The sequence below is a fragment of the Ascidiella aspersa genome, chromosome 1 (assembly GCF_963924565.1).
Source record: "Ascidiella aspersa chromosome 1, kaAscAspe10.2, whole genome shotgun sequence".
Classification (NCBI taxonomy): domain Eukaryota; kingdom Metazoa; phylum Chordata; class Ascidiacea; order Phlebobranchia; family Ascidiidae; genus Ascidiella; species Ascidiella aspersa.
This window is the reverse complement of record NC_139447.1, coordinates 30575640-30595584: the sequence shown is the minus strand read 5'-3', so window position 1 is coordinate 30595584 and position 19945 is coordinate 30575640. Positions and strand designations below refer to the sequence as shown.

The following is a 19945-nucleotide window of genomic DNA, read 5'->3' as shown; positions in this document are numbered from 1 at the left end:
TTCATGTGTATTTAGAACCGCTTGACGTTACATTGTAAGAAGTTTTTGGTTGTTGTAATCTGCGCATTTCTGAAGAAGTAGGTTTTCTTTGTTTTTCCTATAAGTTGCAATTTTTTTAGGTTTTGTACCATTCGGAGGTCAATATTTTTTTAGGTACAAATGTACACAGAAAAAATCTGAAATAGTAGAATTCACTGATGAGTGAGAATAACTTAAACAATTCTTTGCTTTTAAAACTATTCCAAAATTATTTCTATTATTATTTTGCACCATAACTTGGTAAATTGTTATCAGACAAAGTGTTTCAATGACAATTTCCTTTCTAGGGCATTTACATGACATAGCAAGCTTTTATTAAGGAAAATCGCTTGCTCGCTTTTTTAAAAACAAACTTTTGTTTAACGATTTATGTATTTTAATAACAGTGACCGGTGAAACAAAACTACATTTTACCTGAAACCAACATCGGAATGCAGACTTGCTTGCCACTGGACGTCTCCCTTGAGCTGGCCTGACATGGGGTTGTGAAATATCACCAAAGTCGAGTTATCACGCTTGTGTTTGTAGGTGTCCATGCACGGATAAAGCTGGTGTGCTTCTTCCAAAACCTTTAAGAATACACTCATCAATGTTAAAATTTTACCGGATTTACATTATGGCTGATATAAAGTCCCTAAATGTATATGATAAACAGTATGGAAAACCATACAGATATTTGTAATGGTAACTATTAAAACAAACCTTTCAAACTGCGTAAAAGACAAAAATAATACCATATATATGCCTAGCATTAACCCTAACGATACTACTAAAAACGAAAGGATTTCTGTGTTTTTTTAAATAATTTTTTACCTGCAGTAATACTGGGCAATTAAAGCTCTCTTTAAAACTGTAGCCATCATAATTTCGTTTCGGAGCAAGAAAGCCATCGAGTTCGTTCGTAACCGAACTTGGGTCAGCCTTTTCTTTGTCGTTCTTTTCGGCATCGCTTGATGCTTCTATAATTTAACACAATGAACGGTTATGGGTTTTTAACTTGCTAAATTAGTGTACAGTTAAGTTGGTCTTAAAATGATTTTACTTTTTAACTTTTTTCTCTAATTTAAGTACAACGTTAATTTTTCGGGTGGCAATAAATTAATGTTAACTACAAACGAAGTTTGAAGCGCCTAAACGCATATAAGAAAAAAAGATACATTAAACGTTGATTTTATATGTTTAAGTGTTTTGAGATGTGGTCAGATTGAATCAAAGGCAAAAGGCCTTTTTCGTTTCTTGTTTGGTCGACCATAAACGAAGGAAATTTTTTTCTCTTTCGCCTTTCGTTATTCGTTTGAAATATAGACATTTTTTTATTACATTAAGTACGATAATAACAGTCTTGTAAACCAAGTACAAAAAATTGACATTATAGATAAATAGTACACTGAAAGCCATTGCAGACTCACCGAATCTGTCGATCAATGATGCAAGCAGAGCAGACTAGAAAAACAACTAGCCTGCAGTGAGGTTCGAACTCACGTCCTCCGGCCAAGCCGGGACCGTCGCTCTACCAACGGATATAACTATGGATAAATAACAAACAAACCTGTTTCCGTTTGATCGGTTTTCGCGTTAATTTCTTCCAGTTTTTCGACCAGTTCCAAGTAAGGGTCATCCCACAAGTTTCCTGTCAAAACATAAAAACGCCAAGTTAAAAAAAAATCCAAATTTTAAATCATAAAACTACGCGTTGCGTAACTGTTACCGCAATGTGTAAGCAGAGACAAACTGCATTAAAAAATACATTTGTGACTTTACACACGAAAGCAAATGGTATACACAAAGTTTCTGCTCAGGCTTTGCTGAGCCTAAAACTAAAATATTAATGTGCCTAAAACATTCTAGTGAAGTCTCCTCCCTATTTGAACTAGTTTTGACGTTTCATTTTAATAGCTTATTGTAACTAAATGGACATTTCTAAATCTATATAATTACACCATAAGGGGAAAAAAACAAGGATCTGCTGCAGTTACAGTTCCAGAAAAGAGGCCGCAATTTCGATCTTAAAAAAAATAACAATCACCGAAAAACAAATAAACCGGTAGTCCTTACCTCCAGCCGACTTGGGCTTCTGTATAAGTCCGTTCTCGTCCACCTTGGACAGCTCCATGTTCTCGAGCACAAACTGGCGCAGGGCGCGATCCACGTCGCTGTTACTGATGGTTGCGTTCTGCTGCTGGTCGGTCGCCGCAGACGTGGCATATCGAAAGAGCTCGTGGAGGCGCGACGAGCGCTCGTTCAGAACCTGCTGGTTTGGGATGTCTTTGCCGTTGGCGAACCTAGCGAAGTGGAGGTGATAAGGTGGTTGCCAATTGTACGTAAACATCGGTACTGTGCCCCAATGTTATAATGGCTTAAGTCACTGTTTTTAAATAACTTTACTTGACTTAAGTCTTTTAGACAAAATACTTAAGTCATTTGACTCAATGACTTAAGTCCATTTCAATGAGTCAAATGACTTAGGTTAAAATTAAGGATTTTCATTTACCATTTTATTAAAATTGAGCTGTTTATCGCAAGTGTGGCACATACAACGATTAGATTGCTGCATGTTGCTTTTTTTGTTATTCATTTGATTTATTGCTTATAATCGGACGAGTTTACCTATTTTAATAATTTATCGTTTTATTATTGTATTAGTGGTTTGACTTGAAGATGACTTGCTGTAATAATGACTTGACTTGGGCAACTGATGACTTGGACTGGGATTTGACTTTTGTTAAAAAAGACCTGACTTGGAGATAAATTATTTAACAAATAACTTGGACTTAATCAATTTCAAAATGACTTGTTTACAACAAAGCTGGAACTTTTTTGGTAACAGAAAAATTGTTCAACGAAGCGGGAGCGTGTATGCTAGGTTGGTAAAACTAATTGCCTGATTTTAACACAGTAAATAAATGTGGCGTTGCTGCTGAGGCTAAGTGTAGGTAGTACAACGTTGTTAGACAAGATTCGATGAAAAATCTGTTTCAAACAGCACTTTTACACGCTGTTGGTAGCTTTTTTCGAAAACTTATGCATTAGTTAACACAGAAACTAATCTTATTTAAATAGCCTGGTAATCGCACTCAAACAAAAAAAACACAAACCTTGCGTAGGGCAGTTTGCGCAGCACTGCTTCCTCGGCCAGCTTCGGTTCGAATCCGTCGCTTTCCTTCAGGTGATGTGTCCTAACCGCCGAATCGTCGCCGTACTGGAGCAGCAGCGGTCCGGAAGGCTTGACGTTCTTTTCTTCAGCCGCCTCACGCTTTGCTTTGTAGGTCGGGAATTCCTCAGCGATCGCCTTCACAGAAAGATAATTTTTCACTTACTGTTTCCAGGAGAATACGCGCTTTTTATTTGTTAAATAAATTCGATTTCATTTTATTTAACTTTATTTGGATTCTAACGAAGTACAGACTTCGTCCGCAAAAATACATTTCTGCACAATTCACGGTTTTAAAAAATATTTTTCCGGATAATGGGTTTTAAACAACACGATTCATCTCTTTTAACTTAGAGCAAGGGTTCTTAAACCGTTTTTTCCAACGCTAACACTGAAAAAATATTATTGGTTTTCTTGGACCAGGGACGAAATATTTTAGAATGAGTTAAAAAAATACGTAATAAAACATGGTAGACATAAGAAACATACCGGTTAAGGTCAAACTATTTAGAAGGAAATCGATGTCAAGAAATATAAATTAGCGAGTTTTACTGACTTTTTCCTCATCGTCAGTAAGACACAATCCTTCAAGCGCGTCGGCAATGCATTCGGCCAGAGCGAGATGGATCCCGTCCGGTCTTCTCGAAGGTTCCTTCTCGCTCGGAAGGACCATGTCGGTTTCTGTGGCAACAACCTATGAAGAGATGAACAAAGACAGATTAAAACACGTAACCTCGAGGTAATACTTTCGCCCGAAACCCGACGAACGAGACCGTAAGTGTGCTTTATATCAGCTTCAACAAACGTTGGATGTTATCAAGTGACACTAACTGCTAAATATGTTTAAATAACATATCATTTGTAATAACAATTTCGTTACCTCCGCCTTTGTATTACAATTATTATTTAGAAGGGGAACTTTAACTCCTTAACTAAATGTCAAAAAAATGCATTCGGCGTATTAAAATTTAGCCATCACGACGTCGTGGTGCCTTCTTGAACCTAAATACATTCATTTTTGTCTTTGGTGATGAAAGTGGTTTATCGGTTAAATTATCTTATAGTAATGTTATATATCCAAATTATAAACGTTTCGAGTAATATTCTTGAGCATTGTGTTCTAGAAACGCATTTCTTATTTAGCCTACAGGAACAAAACTATAGAAAAAATAGCCAAAAGGGCGACTATGCCAATACAGCTAAAAAAGAAGTATAGCAGCCATCGCCTAAAATCGCAAAAGGAAACAGCTCCCCTACCTGTTCGAGCATACAGTGCATTACGAGCGACACACTGACAGATTCCATAGGCACGTTGCTCATCAGCTCGTGGTAGTATCGGGTGTCCACTTCTTGTTTAAGCGGGGGAACGATCGGAGTTACAGCCTCCTCTCTGGCGGCCTGTGAAGGCGGCTCTAGAGTGTTCTTGCCCTTGTCCCTCTTGCCTGGTTTAAAACTTAGGTTTTAAATAATGGCAAAGCTAAAGTGGGATACCTTCGTTTTTGGTTTCTATTTGATTAAGTTGAGGCTACACGGCTTAAAACTATAGATAAGGGGTAAAAAGGTTTCGGAAAGCCTAACTACAATAATCATTGGCCCTTATTTAACACATGAAACACCATATTTTAGGTGAAAAGTGCGAAAAACAAGCCTGTGGTAAGGTTCGAATTTAGATTTCTGATAAGGCTGCAACTGGTAAATTGTAAAGGTGAAATAGCATTATGGTTCAATATTTTCCAACCATGTAATGTGGGTGGATGAATTACACGACACCTTTTTGAATGGATTGATGAATATCCACCTTATTTTAGTTACAGAAATGGGTGAACTACAAACTGTGGAGTCGGAGCCGGACTCGGGACTCGGCGAAATCTAACATTTGGCCGAAGTCGGACTCGGGTTATTTTTAACCGACTCCGCAGACCTGCTTGTATGTGTGAAAATCTTTAATATGCCTACATAAGGAAGGCTTTCATAACAGCCTGTGGTGAACTAGCTAGACGACAATACGGCTTCATTGGTACTGGTTTGCAAATAAACACAAAAGTATGAATAACCCTAGAGCTAAACAAGCCAAAGCAGATTCTAAAAGTATAATTTCAGTAGAAAAAAAACACGTTGTTCACGAAGTTAAAACGCACCAGTGGCCGAAGGTACAGTGTGCTGCGGCTCGGCCGGCGGCTCCTCAATGGTAGCGTGCGGTCGCTCCCCATGTACAGGCACGTGCAGAAGGTTGAGGTTCTTGAGGTAGGTGAGGTACTGGCGCTGGGCGTCCAGCGAGTCGTACACCTGACAGGCGAGGTCCTCGAACAACGCCGTGCCGAATCCAACCTGTTACGCGGAATGGCTTCTTTAAAACTTTCGTTGATTCTGGCAATAATGCTTTTCAACTCCAGTAGTCTAATTGAGCAAGCGTTTTTGAGCGGCTAGCTAGGGGGCTTGTCACCATATTTTATAGCCTCTATCTTAAGATCGACCGACGTCCCTTTTTAAATTAATACCGATAAACGAGTTTTTGTATTTACCTAAGAAACAGTAATAACTTAAATAACCTGAACACATAACGATATTAGATCCAGTTTATCAACTCATATAATTGTACAACTAAAAGCTGAACACATAACAAATTTGGAATTTAAACTTCACTTCTGTTAAATATTAATAATAAAAGTGCAATTACTGGATTCCTAAGAACTGTAATCAGTGGTTACTAACGACAGATAATTTTTTTTTAAATCCGTTTTACAACATTTGAAGCTAAATAAATTTATTAATAGTTACTGGTCCAAGCTAAATAATGATTTTTTTTTAATAGTTACTATTACTAACAACAAATAGCAGGATAACCTCAGTTTAAACGCTTAATAAAACATTGTCAACATCTTCAACTGTGCTTCGACGAGCATTCCAATTTCGCAATCTTCAAGACCAAAAAAAAATACAACGAAAATAGTCCTTCCAGTTCGCATAAAAAACGTCATGAGATCATACCTTAACGGCAATTTTTACAACCCTAAACTCACCATATTGTCGGCGTCTTCCCAGTCGGCGGGCAGCAGCGTTTCGGCGACCACGTAGTTGAACACTCCCATGTCCTGCAGTCGCGAGGATGGCGGGCACGTCCCCAGTACAACGGGAAGCAACTTCCAGAACAATGCCAGCTCCTTACTCTGCGAATCCCGCTTGGCTTGGGCGGTTGCCACTGCCTCGTCTACAATAGAAAAAATTTGGTTCACTGCTTCAGCTTTTAGTTGGCGACACCTTTAAATAATAATCGTTTTGCTCGATTTAAAGACATATACTCTAAAGCACAGCTGGGTGATTTGTTAGCTATAATGGGAATTTGGCATTCACATATGCAGGAATTATGACAAACATTTTTAAATGTACATTTAGAAGTACATAATAAAGTGTTGAAATTATAGATGGAACCATATAGCGCTTCAAAGTGTTTTTGTAATTCGAATAATTTAAAAGGAATATAGTTTCTCCCTTCATAGAGTCGCCATTGGCGGTCTATAAAGACGCTTACTTGAATCGTTTGACGACAGAAGTGCCTTTAGAAATTAAAAGGAAAAAGTTTAAACAGAAGAAAGGGTATGAAGCACAACAAGATCGCTGCGCCCAAGGTACTTCTTTTGTACTTACCGTCTTGGGCAGTCGAAGGTTGCTTTACAGCTTCGTTGAGCTTGGCCGAGTCGTAGTTGTCCGACTGGACCTTGATGATGCCGTTGACGTTGACGCCAAGTTCGCCGAGAATGGGGAGAAGTTGGGGCTGTCTGAACCCGCTTACGAATATGTAATGCTGGGGCCCGTCGTCCGGTTCGTCGTCTTAATATCAAGTTGTCGAGGTGGGCATTAATTAGGGTGGGTAAATTACTTGGGTGGGAATTTTTTTTTGTTAAATTAAAAAACATATTTTTTTTAAATGTTTTATAATGAGATGCCGGTTTGTCGATGCGTTAATGTAAATAAATAAAATTAAAAATTACTTCTAAAACAAACCATATTTTATTCGCAAGTTTAGCACACTCATAGAACCATTTACGCATTTTTCTTTAAACCCTAAAGTAAATATGAAGATCGTTTTGGGTTGCAATATAATGTAATGTGTGTTTAAGCCCACTAACATAAGATAATTTTCTGGTCAATGATTTGCAGGAATTTTACTAGACACCAATAAACACCAAACTTTCGAAAAGTCTTGTTTAAACCAGATTTAAATTCGAAGCATACCAATAAACTTATTATCATCATCATCTTCTCCTCGCTTCTTTAAAGTGCTCCAATCTTTTTTTGGAAGTTGTGGTTCTGGCGTCTTCTTGCCCTTTGTCTTTCCAGGTGATTTGCTACGAGGGCGCTTTTTTCCTAAAAAAATAAAAATAAGTGGTGAAAACAATGAAAAATATTTATCATTTCATCGATATGTAGATCATCTTAAAAAATGTAACAACCTATATATAACATCAGACTCAAAACCAAGATACTTTAAAGATTTAAAGGTACTAAGTGTACTGAATTCTCACCAATTTTTGTTATTTTCAACCTCAATTTTTTTTTAACCCAAAGCAACAATATGTCTACAGTGGTTCTCAACAGAGTGCCGCGGCACCCTAGGGTGCCATTTCTAATGCTCAAGGGTACCGACTGCCGAGAGATATTTAAGAATCTCTAGGGATCTTATTTTTGCTCATATTTTACAACTTTTTTTGTAAAGATCAGGGTGGAATAAATCCAATTATAACTTCCTACACTGCGCGACATGGAAAAAAAATCTTGTAGGTATGCTGCAATCTATTTGTTATTTCTGAGGGGAGCGCTAGAAACAAAAGGTTGAGAAACACTGCCTTAATACATACAGTCCATTAGAGTATTTATCGTTTTTCATAGATTGTCAGGTGTCTTACCAGAGCCTTTGTCTGTTTTCTCCTTGTCTCCTTTAAGTCTATCTTCCCTTCTTGTCATATCGGTGTCTTTGATATTAATGAGGCCAAACTTAATGAGCTTTGCCCAAAGTGGCAAGGGAATATCTTGATTGGCATTAAGGAGTCCGTATATAATTTCTGTAACTTCATAGAACTGAGGGACCTTGGCTGGCTTCTTGTTCTTAGGGTTTCCAAGTTCATTAACCTTTAAAAAATATGCATAAATATAAAACAATTAAACCAAACATTAAATTTCTCCATTTAACACCAATTAAAGAAAGTCTAAGGTTGTTGATAAAATTTACATAAATTTGTAATTTGAATAAATTATAATGTGTGACCTTTATCTTCCTTAAACATAAAATATTGTGTATATAAGGCCTTGGACATAAAATAGAGTGCATGTACCATGTTCATGAGATCATCTTTGTGTAGAAAACTGAACAGGCGTCGTTGTGGAATTTTAACCACATTTGCCAAAGCTTTGACATGTGTTTCATCCAGCAAATCATTCTCAACAACAAACTGAATGTTCGCCTTCCAATTCTCCTGCAATTAAAAAGCGGATGGTTAAAGTATTATTATATTTATTATATATAATAATAATGCTTAACCTAACCAAACCCAAATGCTAATCCGCACCCTAACCCAAATATTGTTCATTGTGGTAGAATTCTTATCCGGGGTCTAAAGCGTAATGCCTTTTAATGCAATGGCAGTAACAATAAAGGCCACATCAACTTAATTTTGAAAAATTGTACACACTTTGTTAGTTATAGACGTTTGTGCTTTTGTGTATTAGTAAATACAAAAATGCTCTAGCCACCTGCAAACGTTCCAGTCTATTAGATTGGCAACAGTTGCTTCTAGGTAAACAACAATTGCAATCAAGTCGCGAAAACCGTGTATTAGACCAACCATGTGTGGCATTGTGGCAAAATTAATAAAATTGATTACATCACAAACAAACCTCCTCGAAAGCAGAAGTCAATAATGCAGCTTCCCATCTTCCTTGTCCGGCTGCAGACGAACTCTTTCCTCGTTTCTTTGACATTGAGCCAAATTAGCATTTAGTTTACCTAAACTCGTTTGATTTGAACGTTTAATTTAATTTGCAATCAGGCTATTTTAAGTTTGTATTGTATAGCAACGAATAAAACTAAAACTTTCTCAATCCGTATCTGCAAACAAAAATGATTTTAAAATACTTTGACATAATATAAACTAAAAATTAGAAAAACACCTAGCAATTCACAAGTAAATATTTATGTAACTATTTAAACCAACATTTATTTATATTAGAAGCAAACATAAATTATTAATTTTAGTAATTTTCTTGCCGCATAGGAAACATTTTTCCATAACAACGAATTTGGATTTAACACTAGTGGGAATATTTTATTATTATATACAAAACAAATACTTAACACGAAAAAATCTATTAGATACTTTCATCCGTATTTTAACATAATTTTTAATACTTCAATAAATTTCAACTTTTTTCTCTTTGAAGTGTTGTTTAAATTACTTGTTTGGTTGACTGAATATTTGTTGATCATTACACCGAAATATTACGGTTGACTGGGTACTAAACCAAATAAAGAACTGGCCATTTGGTACCGCTAAGTTTTTAGAATAAATTAAAGGTATAATATTAATTTTAAAGCCGATTCTGCATGTAAATCGAATCAGTATACGTTGTCCTTGACATCGTGTCAAATCATGTATCTGACGCGATGCCTCTTGGGCTCCATAAACAACAAACTAGTGGCGACCGCGACGCCGTTTTACAAGAAAATCTTGCAGTCATTCCCGGGACAAACGAGCCTCGTGTTCTCTTATGGATCAGGAATCTTTCCACAAAACCCTGGAGAATCTCCGACGAGCAACATGCTTGACTTTATCTTTGTTGTGGAGGATCCGGAAAAATGGCATCGCAACAATTTAAGGATGAACGGGAGTCACTATTCGTCAATAATGCGAGCCGCCGGAATTAATAGAATTGTTCCTTTAATGAACGACTACGGCGCTGGAATTTACTACAACACCAACATTGCCATGGCGGGCAGGATGATAAAGTATGGTGTGATTGCCGAGAATACTTTGATAGAAGATTTAAAATCTTGGGATAAGCTTTATGTTGCAGGGCGCCTTCACAAGCCTGTGCATATCGTTCATCACAATTTTGAAAAATCTCCAATGCTTTTAGAAGGACTGAAGACTAACCTTATTAGTGCTGTTCTAACTGCACTGATCCTTCTGCCAGAAACATTCACAGAGTTGGAACTGTACACTGCCATTACAGGATTGTCCTACACAGGCGATTTTCGCATGACATTTGGAGAGGATAGAAATAAAGTGGTTAAGATTGTCAACTCAAACTTTGAACGGTTTCAGCAGCTTTATCATCCTGTTTTGGATGGAATCGCAGAGACCTCATTTCAAGAAGGCTCTCTTGGTGAACCTTTCATTTTTTGGAAGAAGGAATCTGGAGTCATCGATCAAGACAAATCACCATCAAAGCAACACGCTCACTTAAAAAGGTTACCACTGCGATTAAAGCTGCAGATATGCCGCATCTTTGATCTGCAAGCAAAGCACATCCGTGATGTGGAGGAAATACTAAAAAGTGTTGCAAGGTATCCTGATTGTGCGGATGTCGTTCAGCAGGCAATAATTAACATTGTGCAAAGCTCCACTAAGTCACAGAGTGTAAAGGGAATTTTAACAGCTGGCCCATGGACTTCAATGAAATATAGTTGGAAAAAGGTTGTTAAAATGAGTAAAGGTTTTAGCGGGAAAAAGCCCATTGTTAAAAATTTGTAAAATGATAAATATAACTTTGTGGCTACCAAACAGATTTTATTGGTTTGTTAATATGTCAATATATAGGGCCCCATTTGGTATTAGTACTATTTGCCAAATACATAATCGTGGACTAATTGAGTTTATTTAAACATATTTTATACACTTTTCCCTTTTATTGAACATTTCTTAGGTTTGCTACTTTTCCATTTATATGTTGACAGATGTAAACATGACTAGAATCTTGATATTTTAGAAGATAAATGTATACAGAATTTATTTAAAATTGTCTGTGTATCTAAAACTTTTTAAATTATATTTGCCATGAAATTATTTTCACCTATTTTTATTGAAGTGAATAAATTAAATCTAAAAAAAACTACAGAACACACTATTTCTTGGCAAACCTTAATTACAAAGAGATAGTTTCCATGATAGATTTATTTAAAAGTGTTTTGTTTTCATATATATATATATATATATATATAGAAGGGCGTATCTTTGTGGATGGTTTCTGCTTGTCGATCCCTGTTCCGCTGACACATATATAAACAATAAAACTGAAAGTTTAAAAACCAGAGTAAATCAGGATCAGACATTTAAAAAAAAAGGAATCCTATACTGGCATCGTCAGTTCCTTATTCTTTCTAATTGAATAAGGAACTGAAGATGCCAGTATAGGCAAAATATATATTCCTTTTTTTTTAAATGTCTGATCCTGATTTACTCTGGTTTTTAAACTTTGAGTTTTATTGTTTATATATATATATATATATATATGCAATACATATATTGATATATGCAACATTCATTATTCTTTACCAGTGGTCTTAAAACTTTTTTAGCTTGTTGCACATTAGTAAAATTAACAAAAATTAGAGGCACACATTCCAACAAACATTTATCAATTGACAATCGTCCATAATACAAAAAAAAAACAGTAGATATCTTAATATTATAGTTTTCTAATGGATAGTTGGGATCAGGTGGCTGCATGTTCATTTGCAAAACTAATAGGTTATCTTTCAAAATTACATAACGTTTTCTGCACAACCCATAAGCCACACTAATGTGCCATGGCACATAGTTTGGGAATTACTGCTCTTCATCATAAATTACGACCTTTCCATGAAAGGTAAAATAGAATACTTTAAAATATATATTTAGCAAAGGTTAAAATTCAACCAAAATCTACTAGCCAAACATTTGAACTTATTTCTGGTTACCATTAAAATAAATTTGCAATAAATAATTAAAAAGGTTGAAGAGTTAAGAACATAGCAAATCACGATTGGTAATCAAGGAAAGCAAATCCACTATTTATTAGTTTCAGATAGTAAAATTTCAAGATTTTTTCTGAAGTCTTTGGGTAAACTCTTCACAGGCCGATGAGAATTAAAATCTACAAATACATGAACAGGTGAACTTATTACATTTGCAGTTTTCAAGTAATGATTCTCCAGCTGGGAATAAAATGCAGGATTGTTTTCTGAAACCAACAACCCTTGTGAGCCAATGCCCAATTTTAAAAGTGGGTCAAATTTTTGCATAGAAATTGCATTTTCGTGTGGTAAGCCTTTGCTATAGTTTAGCTTCGGCTCAAAAAATCCAACTTGGTAGCAAACACTTGAATTTCCAATTTTTGAAATGCTTAATCCAGCCAGAAAGACTTGTGGAAAAAATAGCGGCTTTCTGAAAAATGAATATATTTTATAGTTTTATTCTAAAGAAACATTAAAATATATTTTTACAACAAATTTTGGATGCCAACCCCAAGTTTACCTATAAATGCATTTTGTTTCTTTCATATATGCCAAAGTTGGTGCGTTGAAACGATCAATGTCTAATCCACAATACCTACAAACAATAATTTGCAGGGTTGCCAAACTAGTATTTTATACAATACATATATGTTGGAAAGTTAGTTTGCTCAAAAATATTTAAAGAATTTGTGTATGAATTTCTTCAGAAATGATTAATTTAGAGTTGTGTAATATAATTGCCAATTTAATGTCACATATGCTGGATAGATCTTGGAAATTATTTTACAACATCCAAAGAAATACCAGATTAGAAATGTGTTCACAATAGTGTCAGCGTAAATATGGTAGTGAGAGTTGTTAACATGTCCATAGTAGTCATTATCAGCAACCCTGGTCTGGATTCCAAGGAAATATCTGTACAAACACATTTTTGGTATTATTGTTCATTCAGTAGCTTCAAAATCAATATCCACAACCGACCTGTAATTTTTGAACTCAGAAGATTGCCTTTTTGTAATTGTAGTAAAGTTCTTCTGCAAACTGAGTTGAACACATTTCAGTAACTTCATTTTAAGTGCCCTAAGTTAATTTCAACTTAAAAACGAGAGGCACATTGTTGTTTGGTAAGAAGCGAAACTTAACATTAACAAATACACAAAATTGTCCATATTATAAAGTAGAAACTTCAATAAAAACATAACATAATGTAAAAAATGGAAATTAGAACTTCAGAAGTAATTTAAAAAAATCCATATAACAGGTTTAAACTTTTATTGATTAGGTTCTTTAAAAAAATCAGGAAAATCATAATGTTGTACACATTTTATTTTAGATTTATTGTCCTAGCAATTTCACTTTTTTACTGAATGTTTCACAATGTTGTAGTAACGATTGTTAATAAAAAAAAATTGTTCAGCTTGGCTTGGTATCATTTGATGAAGAATCGTCCAAAACTGGTTTTCTGAAAATGAAAATAAAATCTATATACCTTGAATAGCAAATCTAACTAAACAGAATTATACTTTAAAGAAATATTCATACTGGCATCACATCCTATTTTAGAGGTAACATAATAAATAAAACCTCACTCCACTTTAGACATTATTTTAAAACTTACAAGCCTAATAATGGGTACATCCTTCAACCATGTGCTGTATAAAGTGACAAAACAGACCCATTTGTGGTATAGGTAACTTTTTCATTATTTTGAGTAAACTCTGAGCACTACAAAAAACATTTTTTTAAAACCCGATAATAAAAATATAGCCAGGTAAATGAGTTAACCTAGACATTTACCGTCCAGCTTTGTATGAGAAGTGTTATATTGTCATGATCTGTCACACGTAAATATGCCAGTGTTTTATTAAAATGCTTACAATGGCAGGAGATCTGCTATCGGAATTCTTGGTTCGGGAATAAAAAAATCGGGAATTTCCTCCAAGTCTTTCACCATTTCATCAAATGTTGGCATCATCATTTTTATTTCAAAAGATTTTCCTCCAATTTTAACCTCAGTGTTCTGCTTTGAATCTTTACCTAGAAGATAATAAATAATATTACAGAAAAATATTAAATACCATTACAAAATCTAATTTCGTTTTACAAAGTTGGTAAACACAAGTATTTTGACTGCATTTTATCCTTGCTGTGCGTTTTAATGTTTACTCAAGGTGGTCAAAACCTCAAAGTTATAGTTTTACCAGTAGATTGATAATACTGTACCAAGATTGCTTTCGGTTGTAACTTTTTCTCCTTCAAGTAGGGTTTCTACTGACTCTCCTTGTGAAACCTTCTCTTCAAATTCTCGCCATGTCAAAATTTTCGCCATTTTGCAAATGTTTATTTGTGTGCGTTTATTTGGTGCAGTAGACAAAGACAGTGGACAGTCAATTTTGTCTACTTTGCTAAAATACAGCCAACAGCCTAAACTAAAGAAATATAAATCCTGTAATTCTAACAACAAAGCGGGATTTAAGATGTAAAATAAGGCAGACCAGTTATTAAATGGCAGTTTTACATCTGGGGATTTCCCATAACTGTGTTTATAAGTTCTGCATTGATGCATGACAAATAATTGTTATAGAATATTTATACGCAAAAGTGCCAAAAGATAAATCAAAATGTGGGAAAAATTACTAAGGTAGTATTTACCCAAAATTGAAATTCCAAGTATGTTTGTTTAGTTTTTACAGTTTTTCTACCGCTGCAAAATAAAACAAATATTTTTATAAGCAGCATCAGCGCCGATATGGATAAAAACTAACTGTTTCTACAAGTTTCAATCGTTGAAAGTTATTTAATACCAAATAAATTTCTTTTACGTAAACTTGATTAAAAATTACATTATATTATACAAAGAACGGATATCTTAGTTATGCTTTTTAAAATGACCAAGACGTCGCCACGCTTTAATCCATGTGTATGGCGTTTTGGGATGAAAAAAATGCAAATAAATTTATATTTTTCAACAGATAGTTGGCTGTCAAAGAAAGTGTAATAGTAAGAGTTACGTTCAGTGAAATCTAAATGTTAAATTACAAGTGAAAAGTCTTCCCTACCTGCCGTGATTTTCTCCAGAAGCCATCCATCCGAATTGGCTAAATGTGCATAACAGGAACATGGTAAAAAAAAGTTTTTTTTACGTGGTGGCGTCACTGCAAAAATCGTTTTAACGAAACGCCATTCCGAACCGTTCTGGATTACATTTACTACTGGTTAAGTCGTAAATACGTCAGTGAACAATACTCGACAAAAAAAAGACGAATAAAACAAAAAGGCAAAGCCGAAATTAAAATCGAATCCCACCTATGTAATGTTATGACCTGTACTTAAATTACGAATACCTCATATACTGATTCTAGTTAGTTTTGCAACCCTTTGTATGAACTTATTTTCCCGAGAACGTTGCTTTATTTTTAACCACATCCGCTGAACTCCGCCGAAGGAAATCCATCAAAATCGCTTAGGCACAAAAAAGGCAACCGCGCTGCGCCGGATGTGAGCTCATAACTTGATTTAAGATGCGTTCATTCGCTTTAAGCAAGACTGTTCGTGGCAAGTTGGTGTTGTTTACATGTTTAGAAACGCATACATTATCACGTTGGCAGTTTTTTTAGATTTCAGGTGTGGAATATTGCCAGCAATTTTCCTATAATACTTGATTAAAAATTAAAATGTTAAATTATAAGCCAAGAAGGAAAACGCGATATACAGCAGATAGGCCGCAAAAGTAATAATTATATCATATTAGTTATGGCAAGGATACAAAAACCGAATAAAATTGTTAAAGTTTTTAGTCTTACTTTTTATATAAGTTAAAAAAGTCAATTCAGTTAAAATTATTAAAAACCGACAATAAGGGCTGTAAATCGTTTGAAAATCTCTGTTTACTTGTAATTACTTGATAGACCAATGCAGCGAATTTAAAAGAAGGTATCGTTACTTTTGTGACTTGGCGTATCACGTGACTATAGTACAGCACAGGACTAGGAACTTGGTAAAAATAACGTAATTGATCAATTTTACCGTTTAGCCGGACAATCATCGTGCGATGCAATTACCTCTGTTCAACCAATACCATTATTTAACGTTTACGTTTACCCGGACAAAAGTAAAAACATTTGACATGCGATTTATTTGTTTCGGTGTTTTATAGCCAACTGATTGGCGAATATAAAGGACAACGTTACTTTCACGGTTACACAAAATAGTCAGCTACTTACGCTTGGTTTATGTGCATCGCCAGGGAAAAACCATAGGGCCGGATGCGAAACGGCATGATTAAATTCACATCCTCCTATGCCGGCCAAAATATTCCGGTATAAATTTTCTCCCCATAACAAATTGTTAGCTAAATGTTTATTCGTAAATATTTCAAACTCGTCGAGCCATGAAAGCCGCGCAAAAGTACTTGGCTTAGTTACGTATGTTTAAAGTCTATTATTATAATTAAAAAAAGGAGTAAAGCAAACATATATGGTTAGCCTGTCGAATAAGTGAGTTGATTTAGCTAGTTTGCAACAGCTCCTAAAATTTTATAAGATAAGCAAACCGTTTATGACAGTGAAGCATAATGGTTGGAGTTTGTAGTAAGTAGAGTTAGAATATTAAGTCCGTAGAGAAGTAGGTATCATTTTAACGTTTTCGAATATTTATTTATACGATATTAAAAATGAATAAAGAGATATTCAAAACGTTTAAAATTATACCTACTTCTATTTGGGCTTTGATATTCTTACTACATTTTTTACAGTGATATAGATTTAGCTGTCTATGTTGGAAAAACTGAACGTGGTTCGGGGTAAAATCTGTTCTTAACATGTTCTATCGCCACCATGGCATGTATTTTGGGACTGTTTTAAAGTGTGAAATTGTTTAAACCCTTGTATTCCCATCTCACAAAACCCAAGCTTTCACCTTTAGCACCATACGTAGAACCTATTGAAACTGAGTTTGCCATGTAAGACCCAGATTGGCCTTTTACATTTGGCAAGCGCAACCGATTGGATGACAGACGTTTAGTTATTTGCACTACTACATATCGATGTCCTTTTACTATTTTGTCACGAGTCGTTTAAGGATCACGTCAGAACTTCAAACCAAATAAAGGTGGATATAGTTATTTCGAATATAAATGTTGTATGCACATGTTTATTTCGACTTTTAAAGTCGGATGTACGACGTGTTAAATCTTGCGGTGGCAGGCAAGGTACATGAACAAATGAACAAAATAGAAGATGCTTTCTAAAAAAAGCATTGAATAATTAAGATGAGGAAAGGTAAGAACACTCATGGCATTTTAAGATTTAGAATTACAGTGCGACTATAGTTGCGAATGGCGTGTACAAGGCTATCGGCATAAAAGAGGATAAATATATTGATGGTACGAGCAGTAACGGTTGTGAAATCTAAACGTTGCCTTGCCCGGGGTTATAACCTCGTCTGCACTATCAGTAAAATTGTTCCGAAAGAAATACGAGAGTTTTCCAAGTTAAAGAAAGGTGAAAGAGAGTTGAATCATTCAAATTTCGAACTCCTGTTTTAATCATTCAAATTTCGAACTCCTGTTTACTTCTGTTTTCTGCCTTAGAACCGGCAGTAGATAGCGCAGTTTAACATGGAAAAGTTAAGCGCTATAGGAGGGCTGCGATAGAAACAGAAAAAGTGAGATGAGGTTTAGGAACCGGTTACACCCTGCTGACACCAAATATGACATTGCCTTGTTGAACAACGCAGAAACGCATACACGCACGCCACACACACATAAAACATACAGATATATAGACGTTTGAATTATTGGACTGCATTTTGTAGATGCAAATACAAGTTTAGAGCGTCTGGAAAAGAGAGGAAAAAAAAGAAAAACACATATGCAAAATACTTTAAAGAAGTTTCGGAACCATATAAAAGGGTGTGAGTGAAATAGACAAAAATAAGCTTAACGCTTTCGTACTTGATATGCAAATTGTCCTATTTAGCGTCAACGGATTTGCTGTGACGGCTAAACAGACTAACGACCCTTTTTTGTCAATTGAAGTATTCCAGTCACAGGGAATGCGTATTTAAATAACAAATATATTACACTTAAGAAAGGTATGCTAACTATTCTCGCTCATATAAAACCGATGTTACCGAATTTAACTTATTTCTGTTTAATGAACTACGAAACGTGTATGTTTTTAATACAACCACGCTTTGGTGGCCAGGTAATCATGTAGCGCAAGTGTCAATGAGAGAATAAAAACTAAATTTTCGCGATTCGAGCGATGACGCATCGCGCAAAGTGACGTAGGCCACAGGCGTCGTTTCTATTACAGGAAGGCGACGCAACGTACGTTCGTTTAAACAGGGCTGGGCCAAAACGCTTCGCTGCAACTCAAAGCACCCTCATATAGCCTCGGAAAGTTTCCATGTCTGTTGATTGTATTGCAGGCGGAATAAAGCATAGGCCGCAAATAACAGCAACATTTAGGAGAAATGTTTGCGCTACGAGCGCTTAGCGGATAGGTTAGGTTCTTGGAAAGGCATCACCAACAATAAGTTCCAAAAGAAGTGTTTATTAAATAATGTAAATGTGCTCGACGTGATTAGAACCATGTAATCGTAACCAGGGCGAAAATTGCGATTTTAAAAAGTTGCCCACTTATGTGTCGCCGTAAATAGTCGTTATGAATTGTAAATAAACGCTTTTATTTTCTACAAATTTAATTTAAATTTTCTGAATGACCAGTAGACCAAATATATTTATACAAAGCACCACGCGACAACAATTCTAATTATATAATATTCCAGCTTAAATTAGAAGATAGTAATTCAGCTATAGAATATGATAAATCACTCCGAACGTTAATTAATATAATATAGAATAGACGAATAATTTATCCAAAAAATGTGACGATTTAGCAAAATATTTCGGAATTCAAAAGGTTCGTTCAGCTTAAGCATTGAGCAGCTTTAAGAATTTATTGAAGTTACCATCTGATATTTTGCGTTTATGCTAATAACCAGCCCTGGTTATGTTTATGTTTATTCGTTCGCAGTTCTTAAATAAGGAAAATCGTATGACGTAACAAGGGGTCAGCACGATATAAGCCGGTGATGTCATCAGGTCGTCACATGATGAAGTTAAACTGGGGTCACATATAGATACCGTAATATTTTTTATAGTTTTGTTGGGTGTCTCGACGCAAAGTATTTTCAGACAACATTGGTTGGCAAGCAGAGCTTTCTATATGTGGTTTGTAACCTGAGGTATCTTTGTATTATGAAAACCAGGATTTTCGACAGTGTAAACAACTTCACGATCGTCACGATGTCGAAATTTAACTCAAACTTTTTCCGACAATGTGAAAAACTATCGTATTCTTTAGGATTAGTGTGATGTTTAACTCAGATATGGCTATATAACTGTTTGATTTACAACCTGTAAACGACTCTCTTTCCCTTGTATATTTTGCAGCTTTAATCAATGCTAAAAATTCTGAAACCATGAAATCGCACCATACATGGCTAATGCTTGGTTTAGTCGCAGCTTGGCTGACATTTCCTTGTTTTGGAAACCGAAGTAAGACACATTCTTGGAAATACAATATTTAAAAAAGAGAACTTAAAAAAGAGAATACTATATAGGCTTGTCATTCTGATGTTTTAATATAAAGTTGCAGTATGTAAAAAAATGCTTTTAAGTATCTAGTATAATTTGTCTTGTATTTCATAGTATACTGTAGAACTTGCAAAATCGTTGATTTCACTACGAGGCGCTTAAT

General features: G+C 35.2%; 3 protein-coding genes across 5 annotated transcripts in view; 1 reads left to right on the top strand and 2 right to left on the bottom strand.

Annotated features, from left to right (window-relative positions):
- LOC146169724 (sperm-associated antigen 17-like) overlaps positions 1-9216 on the bottom strand; it is a 43326-nt gene extending 34110 nt beyond the window's left edge. For both annotated transcript variants that reach the window (XM_083393359.1, XM_083380341.1), the window contains exons 1-14: positions 9083-9216; positions 8521-8661; positions 8095-8317; positions 7424-7555; positions 6836-7018; positions 6211-6398; positions 5329-5518; positions 4448-4632; positions 3747-3884; positions 3135-3328; positions 2095-2321; positions 1589-1669; positions 853-998; positions 454-608 (exon numbers count right to left, since the gene is read on the bottom strand). In XM_083393359.1, the coding sequence (XP_083249485.1) occupies positions 454-608; positions 853-998; positions 1589-1669; positions 2095-2321; positions 3135-3328; positions 3747-3884; positions 4448-4632; positions 5329-5518; positions 6211-6398; positions 6836-7018; positions 7424-7555; positions 8095-8317; positions 8521-8661; positions 9083-9166 (2267 nt within the window). In that variant the 5' untranslated portion in view covers positions 9167-9216. The remainder of the gene's footprint in view (positions 1-453; positions 609-852; positions 999-1588; positions 1670-2094; positions 2322-3134; positions 3329-3746; positions 3885-4447; positions 4633-5328; positions 5519-6210; positions 6399-6835; positions 7019-7423; positions 7556-8094; positions 8318-8520; positions 8662-9082) is intronic.
- Positions 9217-9701: 485 nt separating this feature from the next.
- LOC146169723 (phosphatidate cytidylyltransferase, mitochondrial-like) lies at positions 9702-11010 on the top strand. Its single transcript, XM_083389082.1, has one exon. It carries the CDS (start codon positions 9835-9837, stop codon positions 10936-10938), a length of 1104 nt encoding a protein of 367 aa, XP_083245208.1. The 5' UTR covers positions 9702-9834; the 3' UTR covers positions 10939-11010.
- Positions 11011-11748: 738 nt separating this feature from the next.
- LOC146169722 (uncharacterized) lies at positions 11749-14628 on the bottom strand. Of its 2 annotated transcripts, XM_083389009.1 has the most exons (5): positions 13798-13899; positions 13161-13641; positions 12984-13094; positions 12700-12774; positions 11749-12609 (listed from the first exon to the last, which is right to left on the bottom strand). In XM_083389009.1, exons 2-5 carry the CDS (start codon positions 13247-13249, stop codon positions 12234-12236), a joined length of 651 nt encoding a protein of 216 aa, XP_083245135.1. In that variant the 5' UTR covers positions 13250-13641; positions 13798-13899; the 3' UTR covers positions 11749-12233. The 2 variants fall into 2 exon arrangements, with proteins under 2 accessions (XP_083245135.1, XP_083245136.1); XM_083389010.1 differs by lacking the exons at positions 11749-12609; positions 12700-12774; positions 12984-13094; positions 13798-13899 and adding exons at positions 14057-14216; positions 14403-14628 and having other exon boundaries at positions 13282-13641.
- Positions 14629-19945: the final 5317 nt, after the last annotated feature.